The sequence below is a fragment of the Embiotoca jacksoni genome, unplaced genomic scaffold, assembly GCF_022577435.1.
Source record: "Embiotoca jacksoni isolate LCO1_2020_lvr unplaced genomic scaffold, fEmbJac1.0.p SCAF_6, whole genome shotgun sequence".
NCBI classification, from domain to species: Eukaryota; Metazoa; Chordata; class Actinopteri; family Embiotocidae; genus Embiotoca; species Embiotoca jacksoni.
Genome location: NW_027185414.1, coordinates 11,042,134 through 11,061,065, shown reverse-complemented (window position 1 = coordinate 11,061,065; position 18,932 = coordinate 11,042,134). Strand labels below are relative to the sequence as shown.

Sequence of the window (18,932 nt, the reverse complement as noted above, 5' to 3'; positions counted from 1 at the left end):
TTCAGCGTCAAGTGAAACGGTTCGTTCCGTAACACATTTTACAATCTTCAGTCGGTATCTGGTTGATTTTCGATAACAAAAAAAAAAAACAAAAAAAAATCACAAGGACGTTGGCTTTCTTGTTTTCATATGAACGCACGTTGAACGTTTACGTTTGGTCCAACGGAAACTGTTTGCTATGTGCTGGTAATGTCCCACTTTAAATTAACTTTCGCCTCTTAAATAGTTCAGATGTGTTTTAAATAGTTATTTACAAAATAAAGTGGAAATAGTTCATGTGGTCGCATCGTCTGCGTTAGCAACTATCAACTGTACGAACGGAGCTAGCTGGTTTTAGCTAACTGTCTGCACATTTACTCTCCTTACAACTTAAACCTGGTCTTAAAGACGGCCAGCAAACCTTGGTGTTAAAGTTAGTGTTGTTTTTTCGCTATTATAAATATGCATAAGTTATGTTTAATAAGATGTACTTCATCGTATTACAGTTATGGTACACCGTTGTAAATAACGGAAAACGCTGGAGGTTAATTTTACCACCGCTTTTACCTCCTCTTAACTCAATCTGTTCTTTCTTGTTTTCTTAAGAAAATGTTTTTAGCACACGGCAATACATGCAGATCTTAGTATTTACCCTGACGTTAGATATTTGTTTGTTCATAATGGGTATTTTAATCAGCTGCTCGTTCACTGCGCCGGTTCCTGTTTGTGTTTGGTCAGGTTGTAAACCATGAGCTGGGCGGTGGAGGAGTGGAAGGATGGACTTCCGGGGAAAGCCCTGCAGAAGATCCAGGAGATGGAAGTCCAGCTGGACAAACTGAAGAAAGAGAGGACACAGAAGCAGTTTCAGCTGGACGCCGTAGAAGCTGCCCTGCAAAAACAGAAACAAAAGGTCAGTTTTTATCAGTTCTTATAGTTATTGAACTTGTATGGTGTAGTTTAATTGATAACATTTTATGTGGGCAGATAAATGAAACTCCGAGTCACTTGGGAACATTACTGACCCTAACGAAAGTGTAAATTCTACCAGAAAAATACCCACATATTTTAAATGAATTTGAGTAATACTTCTATTAATCATCTTTGGGTCCTTTTGTACAGGTGGACAGTGAACGAACAGAGACCTCTGCTTTGAAAAGAGAAAACCAGTGTTTGGTGGAGTCATGTGACTCTCTGGAGAAAGCTCGTCAAAAGACGGTTCATGACCTTGGAGTCAAAGAGCAGCAGGTCAGTTTCTGATGTGATACAAAAACAAGGCATTTCAGCTGCAATTGAAATTTATTAAGCACTGACGGTGCAGTTATTCGTTTTCTGATAAATAACAGCCCGTATTCATATTTCACAGATGTCCTTGAATGTAAATTTGAACCAGAGCTTTTTTTTTTTTTTTTTTTTTAATCTGGAATGTTACACAGTAATTAAAGGGCAGCTCGCTGTCATGTGGCTGTTGAGTAGACAAATAATTACCAGGTCACAATGAAAATTAAGAGAGAGAGAAAGCCAGAGGTAACCATAGTAAGTAAGTTACATATAACCGACCGAGTGGTGTTTTCCCCCCCTGCCATGGGATTATCTGTATGCGTAAATAGAAACGAAATCACACACTCACACAGCCCGATATCCTGCCATCAAACTGATAAAGAAAAGTTCTGTGTTTGATCAAAAAATATCTAAATCTAAATCACTTTGTCTCACCTACACAACCATGTGAAATTTTAAATTCCTGTCCTAACGAAATCCTCTCCCTGGACCAAGGTGAGCTACCTGGATGGGCAGCTTAACTCCTGCAGGAAGACAATAGAGCGACTGGAGCAAGAGCTAAAGAAGTGAGTTCAGTTATGTGTATTATGCAGTCATTTGTATGAAGGCAAAGTGAGTGAGCTTGGTGCTTTGTGAACTGCTGCTTAATGACTGTATGTATTGTAAACTGTCTTTGACTTGATGAAAATATTTTAAATCCAGACTCCTGAATGGCTTGTGATTCTAGTTATTTTTTATTCGCTCAGGTACAAAAATGAACTGGATCGTTCTCAGCCTGCTGGTTCTTCCTCCTTGTCATCCTCCTCTTCTGAGCTGCAGCTCTACACTACTCCACAGAAGAGTTTCGCAACCCCAGCACCTGTCACAGCCTACAGGCTGGGTATGTCAATTTGTTTTTATCTGCAGTGACTCAAGGAAAGTTATGTACTTAGATTTACTGTCTTTCATCTTTTTTGTATCTTTGTAAACTTGAATAGAGGGAATTTTTGCATCTGCGTCTCATCAGTGTTTTCTCTGTTCCTACTCTGAAAGAGTTTCTCAGTTTACCTGTCGCATGTAAATTGTGTATGTGTTTCACAGATAATCGACTGGAGGAGCTTCAAGAGAAATACAAGCAAGAGGTAGAAGAAAGAAAAAAGCTGGAGACTGAACTCAAAGTCTCGCAGGTCAAAGTGAGTGTATATATATATTTATTTTTAATTTTTTTTTTTAAATATTATTATAATATGTGTTTGTTTCTTTGGAGTTTGTAACTTGTCTCTTCTCCTTTAGCTGTTAAGTCAGTCATCTGTCAGTGTAAGCCACAAGGACATAGCTGCCCGCCAAAGTGGATCTTCCATATTCCCATGGCAACAGCAGGATCAGGCCCACAGCCGCCCGTCTCAGGATGCAATGGAAACGCCTCTGAAGAGACGAGGGACATCCCTGTGGGACGCCCATGAAGAGACACCAATCAAACCCGGCCAGCGAATGAGCTCCTCCAGAGCATTTCAGAGTCCCAGTGGATCCTCTCAGCAGATGGAGCAGCTAAAGACTCTCAACCAAGGTAAATGGTTATAATTTATTTTGTAATTAATACTGTTGGATAGTGTTTAACTTTTTATCAGAGACATATTATGTAACCCTTCACTAAGCATATTTATACCCTTACAGGCTCCAAAGACATCTGAAATGTGTTTAAGTTTATTGTTGCAGAATTTTCACATTTGGGTTTGCATGTGCCCAGCAACAGGATTTTCAATTCTTCTGTTTCTTCATCAGAGCTGCGTGGTCGTGTGTCAGAGCTGGAGAGGAATCTTTCCAATCAGGAGAAGGAAATTCGTAGCCAAGCTTCCAAACTGCAGGAGCTACAAACTCAACTGAACCAGGCCCGCAAAGACCTCACTGAACGGGACAGAGACCTGGCCAAGACCAGCCAGGAGCTGAGTCAGGTCACAGACAGACACCAGCAGGTCGAGGCCAAGGTAGGACAGATAGTTTTTGTTTTATATTTGCTTGGTTGCATATTTTACATCAGAAAAGATGAGTAAAATAAAACAAAGGAAATAAGATGACAGCGATGATTGAATTGTTGCTGTGGATTGTTTGTAGTGTTCATTGGTTGAGCAGAAGCTGAAACAAGTCTCAGAGGAAATGAATTGTCAGAGGCACAACGCTGAAAGCTGCAAACGAGCCCTGGAGCAGAAACTCAAGGACCAAGAGAGAGACACTCAAAAGGTGCAACAGTGTGGAGCTGTATCATCATTAAGCCTTCAATCCTTTTAGGTTTTATTGAAGATTAAAAGTTACAATATGTTTAATCCTATTTCTTTTATTTTCTGTGTAGGAGCTAGCCCAGCTACAGAGTTCCCACAAGGATTTGGATCAGCAGCTGAACCAGACCAGAACCAAGCTAACGCAAGAGATTCAACAGTCCAAAAAAGACTACAACGTACTGCAGGCTGATATGGAGAAGGTAGCTTTTTAACATCACTGTTAGATGCTGTCTTGACTGAAAGCATCCAATATCTCACTTGTACAGCATGTTGGCAGCTGGTCATGTTAAAGTAAAATTGCATCCAGTAAAAAACACACATCTGATAAAAAAAAAATTAAAAGTTACTGCATTTGTACTTGACATTTATGTCTCATGTGCTCTTTTCCAGATGTGCTTCCAGAAGAGTCAGACAGAGAAGGAGATGGAGGAGCAGAAACATAAACTGCTGAGGTCAGAGCAAATCCTCCAGGCCGGCCAGAACAAAGAGCAGGACCTCCGCAAGAAAATGGAGGTGGGTCACTTTTAGGTGTAAATCCATTTTCTGTAATGGGGAATTGACAGCCTTCATTTGTTTTAAAGTTCATGTCCTAACTTTGTGGCCAACTCGATCTGTGCACATTTCTTTGTCCCTTCAGGAGCTGCAGAGGGAGAAGAACACTGTGACCGTCCAGCTAGACCAGAGCAGCAGACGCCTGTCTCAGCTGGAAGAAGAAAAGAAGAGTTCAGAACAGAGTCTCAAACGCACCCAGGGACTCCTCGATGATCTCAAAGGTAAATTAATATTAGGAGTGACAGAAAGAGAATTATCTGAGGTTACCTTAGTGTTCACGGATTTGTTGTTTTGGTCTTCAGCAAAATCAGAGGGACAGACAGAAGAGCTGAAGAGACTTCAGTCTGAACTGGAGCAGCAGACTCAGGCTTCAGGACAAGATCTGGATAACCTGAAGAAAACACTCTGCGATGCAGAAACTAAACATGACAGGTAAACATAGTTTTACTGCACAGAAACGGAAAGTTACTCACTTATATTAAAGATGTTTATTTATCTGTTATGTATAAAATTTTGCTTTTCAGTCATTGTAAATATTTTATAACACTGTAGGTCTCAGAATGAACTCCAGAAGCAGAAACAAGAGACAGAGAGGCTGAGCAACAGGGTGACAATCCTGGAGAAAGAGAGCCAAGAGCTGAAATCCAGTCTTACTACGAGCCAGAACGTGTGTACGACACTAAAACAAGAACATCAGGCTCTGCTGGAGTGGAAGACTGAGAAAGAGACCTTAATTAATGAAACTGAAGCGGTTCAAAAGGAGCTCACTGACAAAATGAACAACTTGGAGAGCAGTCTCAGCTCACAGAATGAGACTAATGATGAACTTAAGGTTGGTACAGTAGTTTCCATTCAGTTTCATACAGTTGTTTCTGGGGGGGGGTAGTTCGATCTGAAAATGAAGTTAATGAATGACTGCAATCAGTGGAAGGCTATGAAAAGATATTAAAGCAGTACTTTAAAACTTATAGTTGGCTACAGGGGTTGTATTTACCTCTCACAAAAGTGAAAATGGATCTTTTCCAGGGATCCTCGTGCATTCTTAATCATGAAATTTTAGTAGATGATAAATTGTCATCCAAATAATTGCAATTAACAATTTAATTATTTTTTTCTGTTCAATTCTTTTGATGTGAAAACAGTAATGGAAGAATGACATTTCTTTTGGCTCATCGTGCCGTCTTTAAACAAATAAATGAAGATGATTCTTGATACCTCAGTTAGTCTGCAGTTCTTCTAGCCACCAACTATGTCACTGTACATGTGACATGATGACAGTGGTGCTGGAAGAACAACAACGTTTGCACTGATTGGACATCCACATAAAAAGTAGAGAATTTTCTTTTTAAAAACATTTAATGTGAAAATTATGACTTATGTTTCTCAGTTCGTATGTTGTATTATACTGATGATTAACATTAATTACAGTTTGGTTTGGAGATTCTGTGGGCTGATGCCAAAACATGTTCATTATGTTTTAAATTTTTGTCTGTTACCATCCCATAAACCTTTCTAAAAATGTGTGGATATAAAGTCAACAAGCATTGGAATGAGAAATATGAGAGTACAAAATCCAAGCAACGACAGTAGTCTTCAAGTAGATGAACCTTTACCCTGAATGCTTTTCCTTTAATTATTGCAGAAGAAGCTCATGTGTGTGGAGGGAGACAAGGCCGGTCTGTCTGCTCACATCGATTTGTTAAAAGGAGAACTCCTCAACAAGAGCGCAGAGCTGGAGGAGAAAGAGCAGCAGTACATGGAGCTTCAATCTCAGCTCTCTGAGGCTGGACAGAAGCACACTAAAGACCTGGAGAATGTTCATCTGCAAGTGACTCGGTTTGAAGCACAGGTGATTTTGTAATATTATTTATAGTATTTAGTCTCCAAAATATCCCTGTTAAAAACATTGCGCCTCCCCCTTTTTTTTTTTTTGTAATAATTGCTCTTTAGACTTTTTCAGATTTTGGACCTCTTTTAAAAAATGTTTTTGACCGAATCAAAATCAATGTGATCAATAGATGTTGATTCACTTCATAGTCAGCACCAGTTGAATCGTCCTTAATGGTCTAGTGCTATTTATTTTTTTGACCAGGTCAAAGATCTGGAGTTACAGTTGCAAAAGGAAATCACTCGATCAGAGCTGTCTGAGAGGACAAACGTAGAGCTGAGGGAGGAGCACCAGGCAGCCTGCGACCTGGTTCACTCCAAAGAGCAGCTGATAGAGCTGGGCCACGCTGACATCAGCCAGCTCAGGGAAAGCCTTGTACAGGCCACCGCACAGCAGGAAAAGCAAAATGCCAGGTGGGAGTCTGTATTAAACTGTTTTTCTATCATAACAACGCTGCTGTTTTATGGACCTTATGTTTCTGTTTTTCTAAGAATGTGCCATAAAGGCGCTAATTCAACCCAGTTGAAACCCCTGTGTTCCCTGACTTTCATCTCTTATTTTCTTCTAGGTTGGTCGAAGAGAAAGCAGCCCTACTTCAGCAGTGTGAGGAAAGTGTTTCAGCGAAGGCCGAGGAGACTGAGCTTATCAGACTGCAGATGGAGGAGGCGCAGCAGGAGCTGCTGCTCACCAAAAACAAGGTCTGTTCCTCTGACCTTGAACTGCATTTGAAGCTTTTTAACAGATTTCTTATTGTTTGTTCTTGTCAAGTTAGTCTTTTGTTTACTTATTTCATTGATGTGTTAATCAGTTCTTGAAGTAAAAGTTTTGGAGTAAATGGCAAGTCAAAGGTTACAACCTTTTGTGAAAATGATTATTTCTAATTGTGGCCACTATGTCAGAAAGGAGTTCTATAAAAACAAATCATGAGGCGGTAGATAGTGTAGCGTCATAGTTTGATTTTCTGTTTACGTTTCAGATCAGTTCCATGGAGCAGTTCCTGAAGGTCCAGGAGCACCTGGGAGCTGAGCTGCAGAAACAAATTAAGACAATGTCAGATGGCGAGGAGGAACAAAGGAAGAAGTATGAGAAAAAATCAGAGGAGATCAAACAATTAGAGAAGGAGCTGAAGGATCAGCGGAGCCAGTCAGACGAAAAGGAGAAGCAACGCCGAGAGGCTGAATCTCTGATATTGTCTGTGGAGAAACAAAAGGCTGAGCTGGAAAATGCAGTTCAAGAGATGAAGAAAGAAACCGAGGTAAAATATTTCAAGTTTGTATTGTTTAGTTAATTCTAAGTAAAATGCTAATTTTACTGAATTTATCTTCATCTTATTTTTGAGTTATGTTTGCAGTTAGTCTGTGTTTCATACTGTGGATACGCACCTGTGCTTCTCAGACAAAACAAACATAAATCTTTTATTTTTATTAAGATCCTCCAGCATGGTCACACTGAGAAGATCAACACCCTGATGGAGCAGATTTCTTCCTTAGAAGAGAAGGTAGCCGTGAACAAAGAAGCAGCAGAAAAACTCCCAGTCTTGCAGGAGGAACTGGATGCCATGAATCAGTCCCACGCTGACCTTAAAACGTCTCTCAAAGCTCTTGAGAGGAGTCACTCATCCACAGCTGAGATCAAGTCCAACCTAGAGAATATTCTGGCCGAGAAAATTAAGCTGATCTCTGCTTTGGAAGAAGAGATGAAAGGCCTCACAGAGAAGATGAGGAAGGAGTCAGAGAGTCACGCTTTGGAGATTGAAAAGTGCTTCAATAAAGACAAAAGCCTTACAAAGCAGCTCGAAGCCGCTAAGAAATCATTAACTGCTGCCACGGTAGAATCAGGTTCTCGTCGGGAGGAGTTCAAGACCATGAAGGCAACTCTCTCTGCTGCTTCGAGTGGCTTGGAAGAGAGAGACAACACAATAAAGAGTCTGAAGGAGAAGCTTCATACAGCAGAGGCAGAGCTGGCCAAAACCTCAGATCTCCTCAAGGAGAAGGTGAACGCCATGAACAAAATCAAGGTTGGTTGCTTGTGGATTATTGGTTATGTTTTGGGCCTTAAATGTCTCCAATCTTCTTACACAGTGAAAGCCGCTGCTATCGTATTGGTCTTATCTGGTTGAGGGTAATATAGCAAATAGTTATTAATGAAGGTAATCGGAGCCTTCTGAGTTTTTTAATGATTATCTCTATCGATCCAATCAAGGTGCAGCTAGAGATGCTGCAGATGGATCTCGAAGACAACGAGACAGCCATGAACTGTTTTGACAATCAGGTGGAGGAACTGAAGGGAATCATAGAGTCACTAAAGGCTCAGCTCACTCAGAGCCAGATCCACATGTCTGACATGGAGGCCAGACTGGAGGAAAGCAAAGCACAGGTTTGGTCACTATTTTTCACTGGCAAGCTCACTAGGCATCATTTTCCACACATTTTGATCAAATCTAAAATGTACCTAAAGACTCCTACCTAGTCTGTAGCAGAGGGACAAAATCATATGATTTAAGTACGATGCTGTCTTTAATAAATTACTCTATTTTCAGGTCTCTGTCTTGGAAAGCCGTTTAGATGAGGCTGAATCCCAGAACTCTCAGCTGGAGACGCAGTATGTCACAGCCAAGGAGGAGCTGGTGGAGAGGAGCTGTGAAGTTAGTCGTCTGGAGGAGGATGCTGTCAAACGAAACCAGCTGGAAGAGTGTGTTGCCACATTAGAGTCTGAACTCAGTCAGATGACAGAAGAAAATGGCCAGTTAGAGACAACTCTCAGGCAGAGCATTCAAGACAAAGACAACAATTTCAACCAGTTACTCCAGGAGAAAAACAACCTTGAGACTTCTCTGAAACAGTTAGTGGATGACAAAGAGCAAGTTGAAGCTGAAATTATTCAGGTAAATGCAGAGAAGAAGCAGCTAGAAGTCCGTGTAGACAGATTATCTGAGGAGAACAAACGGCTGCAGACCAACGTTAAGCAGTTAACTGAGGAAAACAAACAAATAGAAGCCAGGATTGATGAAATGACTGCTAAGAAACACGAGGCTGAATCAGCCCTTAGTCAGGTCACTGACGAGAAAGCCCAGCTTAATGTTACCCTGAATCTGATGAATGAAGAAAAACTCCAAGTACAAGACAAACTCTGGACATTAACCTCTGAGAAAAGTGACTTGATTGCTAACTTGAATCAAGTCGTAGAGGAAAAGCTTCAGATGGAATTAAACTATAATCAGATGTCTGAAGAAAACGTTACACTTAAGTCTAGTCAAGTAACTGAAGAGAAGCTGCATTTACAAGAAAGCATAGAGAGGCTGGAAGGTGAGGTGGCTTCTCTTAGAGAGGAGAACAAGTGTGTCCAGCGCTCACTCTTGTCCTCAGAACAAAGGTGCCAGAGGCTGATGGAGCAGCTTGAGATGAGGGACAAGAGGCCTGAGCAGGACAACCAAGAACTGTATGTATTTTTGTCTGTTTTACACTTCGAAGTTTACATTTGTTTCTATACTTAAATTCTTCAGTGTTTGTTAATAATAACATAAATGGTTTAACTTTCATGTTGCATCACAGGAGCCAGCAGTTTGAGGCAGAACAGGCTGAACTGCATCAGAAGCTCGTGGTCCTACAGGAGGAGCTGACTGTGTTTAAGCAGAAGTATGATGCATTGTTGGAACAGGTGCACCAACAACAGAGCCTCATAAAGCAGCTCTCACAATTAAAGGACACCCAGAACCCAGCAGAGGAAATCAGCCACATGGAGTCTGAGAAGACAGAAGTTAGTGGTGAGTGTAGACCGGAAGTACATTAAACCTTTTAATGAAACACGGCTTCTTAAATGTGAATACATGAATTCATATTTCTGTTATTGTTTCCAAAGCTGAAGCAGCCGGACAGATTGATGTCGAGCCAACACTCAGTGCCAGTGTCGGTCCCAGTACGGAGCTCCTTCCAGTAAAGGAACAGCTTATGGTGTCTAGTGAACAGTCTGAAGCTTTCAGGTACTCGGAGTTTCGTAATCATCAAAAATAAAGAATTACTTTGTGTTTTATGATGTGAAATATAAATGTGACCTTCTGCCCTGGTAGTGAGACAGAGCTGGTCTCTGAGGTGGACATCACTGAGCAAGATATGACACAGGAACAACTGGAGGAGAGGAGGGCATGTAGAGCTGATGTGATGAAGGAGGAGGAGGAGGAGCTACTTCATCAACAGGTAGAAAACAGTTATTCCAACAGTAGTTTTCATGATGCTACCACAAGTTTAAAATGTGTCTGCTCTTAAGAAAGAGTTATATTTCTATGAATGCATAACTGTTATTGTTGGGTATGTTTTCATTAATCTTGACATTATAATCTTCATTACAGGTCTTTGAAGACAGCTGTAGTCCCAGAGATGTCCTTGAAAATGAGCCTGTAATCTGCAACGGGTCTCCAGCGTCCTCCTTCCAGAGTGAGATGAGAGAGCTGAAATCCTCTGGTGAGTAATTTGCTTTTCCACACTGATCTCATACTTTAGATTTAGGATTTCAGTGCTTTTGGTCGCTATAATTACAATTCAACCTTTCAGGGAGGCATGATTTAAAAACATTTTTAAACTAAGCATCATATTATTCTGTTTTTTTCGAATAAAAGCATCACACTTTGTCAATTTGCATGTTTTCTACTTCTCACTATGAATCACAACTTAGGTGAGTGTTAACAAATACAATTTATTTAAACACACGTCGGTCTGTCATCAGCAGAGTCATCGCAGGTACAAGAGGACCTCAACCATTACAAGGAAATGAACTCAAAGCAAGAAAATGAACTTGAGACCCTGCGCTTAGAGTTTGACTTCCTAAGTTCTGACCTCGAACTGAGAAATGAGATGACATCTGAAATGAAAGTCCAAGTTCAAAACTTGGAGAAGAAAGTTCACGCTGCAGAGGAGGAGGCACGTGATGCAGCAAATCAGCTGAGCATCGCTTCGGAGGCCAAGAAGGGCCTTGCTGACGAGGTAGGAAGAAGAAATAGCAGAAGGCCAGACATCATTTCTGTGCCAGTGTCAACATGGAATCATTTTCTTGGATGTCTTTTTATTAATACTTTGTGCTCATATTTAGTTGACCCGGCTGCTGCAGGAGAAGGAGACATTAACTCTACAACTGCAAACAGCTAACTGCCAGCTCACTGACGTTATGGAGATGCTGGAAGGACTTGAGATGACCAAAGGTGTCTATTTTTCCTGAGATATTTTAAATCATGAGGAATTGATCTCACATCATAGTCTGAAACGAGGTGTTAAATGTTTTGTAAATGCAGAACTGAAAGTTTCCATTCAAGGTTGTACTTTGTTGTTCTATTTCGATATTGATTCCATGTTTTCTTGTATCCGCAGGTGGTTGGGATGAGAAGTTTCTTCAGCAGGAGAGCGAGTTGAAGAGGGTTCGCTCTGAGAAAGCTAACCTGGAGCAACATATCCTGGGAATGGAGTCTGAGCTGGAGACCATGCAGGTGGAGAGGGCCAGACTGAAGGAGGAAATGGAGACCCAGAAGAGGATGTGTTCAGGCATGGAGCAACAGATAGAGACTCTCACGACAGAGGTGAGCACTCTGTCAAAAGCCTGTGAACTAAAATATCAAAATAAGTAGTACATTTATTGAGAGAAAAAAAAAAACTAATTACAGTAGTATTTACCCTCAAGCTGTTCACTATTCCCGTGTGCGAACACAGAATATCATATTGAATTGTCTTGTAAGCTCAATGTTCACTCTGCTGAGTAACCACTCTACATCTTATTATATCTCCAGACAACCCAGCTGAGGTCTGAACTTGTGTCTTGTTCTGAAGAGCGCGATGAGTTGAGCCAGTCTTTGGGCCAATCGAGAGAGAAAGTTCATAGTCAGGAGAAAACTAACTGTGACACCAGAAACCTAATTTCCATCCTGGAGGACGACATCAGAGCAGGAAGGAAGGAATACGAAGCCCTGCTAAGCAGCATGGAGAAACTGAAAACAGATAGGCAACAGGTATACACAAGGAAAATTCAACAAACGGCTAAACCCTCCAGGATCAACAACCAGTAAAGCACCGGGTCATTCTCCTTGTGTTCTTGATTTTTAGTTCAGAATATAGCAACAGGTTTGATTAAATCCATGTGTGCTAAATGTCTTCTGTTTGCTTACTGTTGATGTTTCAGGGTAAGTTTTCCACTAAAAGTTCATCCCTTTTCTTTCACATAAAGCTGGTGGAGCAGGTTAAGATGCTGGAGCAGGCAATCTCTGAACAGCAGGGAGAAAGAGAGGAGCTTATTGGCCATCTTAACCAAATTCAAGAAGATCACACCTCCTCCAATGAAAACACCGAGTCCATGGTCGGCAAGATACAGGTGAGGAGAAAGATGACAAAGCATCTACATTAAGGACGGTTGTCTGCAGGGAATCTACTTTTGCATTGCTCTTTATTTCAGTGTTCTAGAGGGCATTTATTTCTCTTTTTTTGTAAAATAGTAGAAAATCCCTCTGAAGGTTGAGTGTTCAACTTTGTTTGAATAGTGTCTTCAATTTCACCTAAACGTCTGTCAAATCCCTTATGTTCAGTAAAACACAGATACAATAAATTTAAAAACTAGGACATTGAAACCCTGTGGAGATTTAGAGGAGATAGGCCTCCGAGTCCTTTTACCACAGATTCTTTTTAAACAAATAATGTTTGGTCCTAACTCTCCTTTTCCTTGTTTCCCTCCTGTTTTCACCGAAGGCTTTAGAGGGAGAAGTGTGTCAACTTTCACAGTCTCTAGAGTCCTCTCTACTCGAAAAAGGAGAGATTCTGACCCGCCTGAACTCCACACAAGATGAGGTCCGGCAGATGAAAACAGGCATTGAGAAGCTGCAGGTCCGCATCGAGTCAGACGAGAGGAAGAAGAAGAAGATGGGAGAGCAGCTCAAAGGTGACTCCTTAACACCTTCGGTAATTCCATTACATCTTGAGTTTTGTCAGGTGTTTGTCTAAATGTGACCGTTTCTGTAGCTGCCCACAGAAAGTTTGACTCCCTGCAAGATCGCATTGATGCTCTGGAGCGAGAGAGGGAAGACGGAGAGCAAAATCTAGAACAAGCTGTGCTACAGGTAAACTGTCGCAACCATTCAAAAAGTCAAACGATAACCACGGTGTCTTTCTGACATTGACTTACAACTAATTTTGATTTTCTACAGGCTGAAACAGACAAAGCTGAGCTGGAGGAGGAAAAGGAAAAGGTACTCTCAAATTTATCAGTTTGGCTATCTAATGTCCCTCTCTGTGTATTTCTGATGTTTCTATTTATGTTCTAATAGAAAACTATGACTGTTCTTGTAAACCAAGCAATATATTAATCACACTTTCCCCTCACCGTCATTCTCATCCTTTCGTCACTCCTGATTTTGTTCCCCCGTCTTTGACTTTGTCTCCTTTTATAAACTCCTACTGCTTGTATTCCTGACCTTCAGGTGGAGGAAGAGAAGAAAGAGCTCAGTGAGAAACTATTAGAGCTCTCTGCCACGCTGGACACCCTGAGATATGAGAAAGAACATCTGGAGAGAGAACTGGAAATAAAAAACAGAGCGTTAGAGGAACTGAAGGCAGCTAAGGAGGAGCTGGAGAGAGGACTGGAGAAAGCTGAGGTTGATCGAAGAGAAGAAGAGGAAAGACAGAAATGCAGGGTGGAAGAGTTGGAGAAAGGAATGAGAGAGGAAGCAGAGAGACAAATTCGACAAGTAAATGACCTCCAGGTACAGCTGGAAGCCTCTCGACAGAGAGGGATTTCACTTGAACAGAAGACCTCAGATATAGAAGGGGAGAAAGAGAGGCTGCAGAGTCTGTTGGTAGAGTTGGAGAAAGAGAAACAATGTCTGCTGAGTTCTCTGCAGGACTGGCAGACCGACGGAGAGAGGCTCCTCGCTCAGGGAGAGGACTGGAACAGGGATAGAGGCAACCTGAAGACCCATATTAAGGCTTTGGAAGAAGAAATAAGGGAGCTTAAAACACTCATCAAAGCTAAAGAGGAAGAGAGAGACATTTTGGAAAAGGAGAGGGAGAAGGAGGCAGATGAGAGACAAGCCTCAATAAAATCCATCTCCTCTCTGATGGCAGTGAAAGAACAGATAGAGGGAGAAAACAAACAGCTGCTCGAGGAAAAAGAGAAACTCCACTTAACCCTGTTATCATTAGAACAAGAGCGAGATGACCTGCGCTGCACTCTGGCATCTGCAGAAGAAGAGAAAGAAAGACTCGATCAAGAGAGGAGTGTGTTAGCAGGGGAGAAAGAAAAGCTTCAATTGGGCCTCTCCTTAGTGGAGAAGGAGAAAGAGAGAATAGGGGAGGAGAAAAATAAGTTAGAGGCTGAAAAACAAGAACTGCAGTCATCCCTGTCTCTGATTGAAGAAGAGAGAGAAAACCTGTCCTCAACTCTGTCTTCACTGGAACATGAGAAGCAAAGACAAAAAGAGGAGAGAGACAAACTCGGAGAAGAACAAGAGAGGCTTCAGAAAACACTTGTCTCTATGGAAAAGGAATTGGAAACGCATCAACTTTCTATCTCTCAACTCCGTGAACAGGTATATGAACACACAGACACAATCCACTTCTGTTTAAGTATAAAGACAGGAAACATGTGGCCAGTTATAGTGACAATGTACACGTGTTGGGAGGTTGAAACGCTCTAAAATAACTAGACAGGCTGCCAACCTCTCAGCATTTTAATTAAAAAGATATTGGCTTATTGAAAATGAGGGCATTATGTGCGATGACTACTAATGACACATGTGAGGATTATTTTCCTTTTAACGCTACATCACTGTCCATCCCTTCCAGGTGTCTGAGTTAACATCTCGTGGTGCCCGTCTGTCTAAAGAGAGAGACTCTGCCCTGAGCAGGACCAATCTGTGGATGAAGACCTGCAAACAGCTGGAGCAGGAGAAGAATATGCTATTAAACTGCTCAGGTGTGCACAGTGATTTTCAATTCTATTTTAAAAACCTGTTCACAGTTTTTACATTGTAAACAGATGAACATTCACAGAAGTAAGGCTGCTCGTTGACTTTTTCACTCCGAATTTACTTCTTTTTTTTTTTTTCTAACTCTTTTTAGACTATCACCAGAAAGTGTAGTTGAATCCTTCTTTTTTTTTTTTTTTTTTTTTAACATGGGCAACATCTATGTTTCAGGAGAAGGAAAGAGCAGCGACGAGGTGCAGACTGAGGTGACCCAGCGGAAGATGGAAGCTGAGGAAAAAAAGAAAGAAGTGGAATACCTGAAGCAGAAAAACAAAGAGGTGAAGGACCTTACAGCTGCCCTCGATGGAAAGAGGAAGGAAATGGAGAAGAAGGATAGAGAGCTGGAGGAGACAAAGAGTGAGCTGGATGAACTGAACAAACTTCTGGAGGAGAAAAGCAGAGAGGCTGACGAGAGCATGGATAAATACTGCAGCCTGATGATTAAAGTCCACAAAGTGGAGGAGAGCAACGAAGCTCTGAAAACACGACTGGAACAGATTACTGCAGACCAACGAGCTAATGATGCTAACACGAGCAGCACCGTCATCCGCCGGCGCTCACCAAGGAAGTCTCCCTCCAAACACCAGGAACACAAGATGAACGACAACACCGAGAACATGGCTCCCTCAACTCCTCAGAGGTCTCCTCAGGGGTCAGCTTCAGGGAAACGAGGTCACCGGGACATCAGTGGCAAAGACGGTGCTCAGGAGGCCCTGCACAACCTGACAAAGAAGATCAAAGCCAACGCCATCACCACACCCCAACCAAGAGCTGGACAGGAAGAGGATGAGTTCAGACCAGAGGGACTTCCTGAGCTGGTGCAGAGAGGTTAGTGTCGGGTGGTATCCCAATGAGGCTCCAATAGATTACAAGTTCACAAAGGCACCTCCTGTTGGTTTTCTGGTCCATTGTTTTGAGTTTTAAAAGTCTTGCCTCTCTAGTGAATTAAACATATGAGCATCAATAACATGCTCTGCTTTACCAAAGTATAAATCTACATCCTGCAGCTCTCTCCTCAGATGCAATTGCACAAAAATAATAAATCACAGTGTGGGATTGTAGTTCATGGAACAAACCACTAGATTTGCCCTGATTAGTATTATTCTCTGTAAGGAAAACAAAATTAAGTCATCATTTGTCCCTCAGGGTTCGCTGATATTCCTCTGGGGGAGGCCAGTCCATTCATAATGAGGAGAACCATGGCGAAGCGCTCTAGTCCTCGGCTGGCCGCCAGGCAGGGTGTTCTCACATCTGCACCTGATGGCAAGGTGAGCAAAGCATCCATCTCACACAGGCTCAGCACAGTACTCCTCTTGTTCCACTTGTCCCCAGCAGGCAGCTTCACAATACATAAACTCAATAGGCATGTTATTATGTCTACTCTCTACATTCAGTCTGCAGGGTAAATCAATGTGTTGTAAACCATGAGGTCTGATTCCAGACATATGGCCGAACAGGAGGGAAAGGGGTGAACAGACCTTAGTGTGAGCTGCTGGTGTCTCTGTAACAGTGATGTGTGATATGTCCATCTGACGGTCCAGCATTCCTGTAACTCTTTGCATGCTCTGTTAACATTGTTATTACTTCTTGTTTATGCAACAACTGTTCACCGTATGTTTACAAAATATGAGCTGTTTAGATTAGATTATTTTTTTGGGTCTGATTAACACCTGAAACAATTTCCAGCGGTCAGAAGTCCCTTTAATCACCAGTTCTGAAGAGGACATGTCACATATGTCACTATTACAGAGCACAATTAATAATTTATGAAGAGCTAAACAAAATGAAAAAAAATTAACATATAATGTTTTTCCTTACTGAATCAGCCTCCATCTCTGCTGAAATACAACAGCTCATAATACCCACTGTAGTATCACTGTAAGGGCAGTGACACTCTTGTGCCGTCATAGAAAGTGGGCGTCGTACGTTTGAGGTCATCTGATGGAAGTCAAGCATCCTTTTCCAGTTGACTGAACAGAATTCACAGAGCAGGTGACTCCATATTAACTTCCGCCAGCTGTCTAGGTCAGTATGTAAGCATTAGTGTAGGTTGCTGGGCCCCTAAGATGTCTACAGAATATCCGGACCCCCCTACCACCTCCACTGGTGGGTCACTCCAGGTCAGTGAAGCAGTGTTGGATTTAAAGGATGTCGAGGTTTGAGGTCAGAGAGGTAAACAGGAAAGAATGTCCTGTTTGACTGAACCTCCGCTGTATGACACATATTTGCTGTAATACACTGAAGTGTTGCTGTCAATAAAATTTCTGCTTCTCTTACATCTCTAATCTTGCTCTTTTCTTTTTCTTTTTTCACAGGATTTGGGGCCCCTAAATCTCCAAAGTCCCTCTGCTGCTATGGCAACAGACAGCTCTAACAGGCAGTGTCTTTCCCCGAGTAAAGAATCTATACGTCGTTCACAGAGTTTAAGGAAGTCACCAGAGCAGAGAGAGAAACAACTTTTAAGAGAGCAAACGCAACAAAGAGATGACTGCCACGTCCAGTAGATCAGTGTAGTCACACAGATATAAACACAAAATATCAACACTAGACATGTTTCAAAAAAGATTCATTGACTTTTAAAGACACATTTGTTTTAAAAGTAATATCACACCTGAATATGGCTGACACTTAAAATGCACCTTTTCTTTTTTGGGGGTTGGAGAGCTGTGTGTGCGTCTCATTTCCTGTTACATCTCACTTAAACACACTTCACCTGTTGTTCTCTGTTCTCTGCTGGAAGTCATAAGAAACTAAAGAAAGCAGTAAACGTAGTAGAGTGAGCTTTTTATTTTTCTATAACATTTTTATGCCTCAATAATAAGCCAGCCGTGTGCGGTCGCTCTGTCACATCTTTATAGCTTTGTATATTTGTTACAGCTTCTCTGTTTCATTACCGCTGACCTACTGGACTTGCTTTATTTTCTTTTGTACTGCTCATGACGTGTTTGTGACAAATGTCATTTTGTGAATCTTGTATATTGCAGATGATATCTGCAGTAATGACGCCCACTGCTTCATCCATCTAGTAGTCTGGTAACTTATCACCTGAATGCTAATGGCAGCTTAGATATATTTAGATTTTCTGTTAACTATTTTGGTTTTTTTTATTTTATTTTTTTTATATATAGTTGACCAAATGTAAGTTGTTTTTTGTATATCTTTGCATTCTGTTATTTCAGCACTGATCAATCTTAATGAACATTGTAAGTAGTTAATGATTCTTAATAGCTTTTTTACTAAACCTATTTGAACTGCTTCCAACATCTGTGGTCTCTTTGTCACACACATAGGAGCCTTGCTGCAATTATTTGATGATAACCTTTAAAAAGTTTCACGAAGTATGATCAGGTGAGTACGTGTGTAGCTAAATATGGACACACTGCACTCCACCACCACAGGGTGGAGAACCTGAGCTGGCTGGAGGAAGGTTGTAGGTTTGCAGGGCAGTGTGGGAGCGCTGACGGGGGAACTGTGAACGTAATGGGCAATGCAGGATAAATCTCAGACAAATTAGTTTTTGGTCAGTGGGGAAAATAAAACCTGTAGCGGGACCATTTTATTGAGTTCCCAAGGCTGGGACAGAAACTCTAAAATTGTTTAAAACTGGATTAAAAGAGAAAAACGTTGAGTTTCGTTCAGTCAACTGTGAATGCACGTTTTTAACAAGCAAAGCTCGATTCACACCCAAACTTCAAGCACACTCAGAGTTTGCTCCTACGACGTGTTTTATGTTACTTTACAGGAGACAGTTGAGAAATACAGTAATGTCTTCATGATGGAGTGTGATAATCATATCTCAAAATGTCTTGTAGCTCCATTTACCTAACAAACATCTCTTTATGAAACTATTTCTAATCTTAAACTCACAATGAGCTGACCACACTGGATGTCTGATTCTTCACATATTTAACTTTTTTTTTTTTTTACCTTTTTATTGTAGTTTAGTGTATGTTTTGGGACATTTTTGCCTCATTTTTTGTACAGCAGT

General features: G+C 41.3%; 1 protein-coding gene across 1 annotated transcript; it reads left to right on the top strand.

Annotated features, from left to right (window-relative positions):
- cenpf (centromere protein F) lies at positions 1-18,178 on the top strand. The gene is made up of 38 exons (XM_069174394.1): positions 1-186; positions 718-889; positions 1,099-1,224; positions 1,753-1,823; positions 2,004-2,137; positions 2,338-2,429; positions 2,530-2,803; positions 3,019-3,221; positions 3,349-3,474; positions 3,584-3,712; positions 3,903-4,025; positions 4,150-4,285; positions 4,367-4,496; positions 4,617-4,896; positions 5,707-5,913; positions 6,157-6,365; positions 6,521-6,650; positions 6,929-7,207; positions 7,382-7,969; positions 8,155-8,328; positions 8,492-9,390; positions 9,504-9,715; positions 9,811-9,931; positions 10,019-10,145; positions 10,298-10,409; positions 10,672-10,928; positions 11,035-11,143; positions 11,310-11,515; positions 11,723-11,941; positions 12,157-12,300; positions 12,672-12,861; positions 12,942-13,039; positions 13,127-13,168; positions 13,400-14,506; positions 14,763-14,892; positions 15,116-15,772; positions 16,091-16,212; positions 17,260-18,178. Exons 2-38 carry the CDS (start codon positions 728-730, stop codon positions 17,446-17,448), a joined length of 8,514 nt encoding a protein of 2,837 aa, XP_069030495.1. The 5' UTR covers positions 1-186; positions 718-727; the 3' UTR covers positions 17,449-18,178.
- Positions 18,179-18,932: the final 754 nt, after the last annotated feature.

Excerpts from the sequence above, each read along its gene's own strand:
- cenpf (XM_069174394.1), top strand. The coding sequence starts at position 728 with ATGAGCTGGGCGGTGGAGGAGTGGAAGGATGGACTTCCGGGGAAAGCC. Across the intron at positions 1,225-1,752 it reads TTGGAGTCAAAGAGCAGCAG|GTGAGCTACCTGGATGGGCA; the intron begins GTCAGTTTCTGA and ends CCCTGGACCAAG. Across the intron at positions 10,410-10,671 it reads GAGAGAGCTGAAATCCTCTG|CAGAGTCATCGCAGGTACAA; the intron begins GTGAGTAATTTG and ends GTCTGTCATCAG.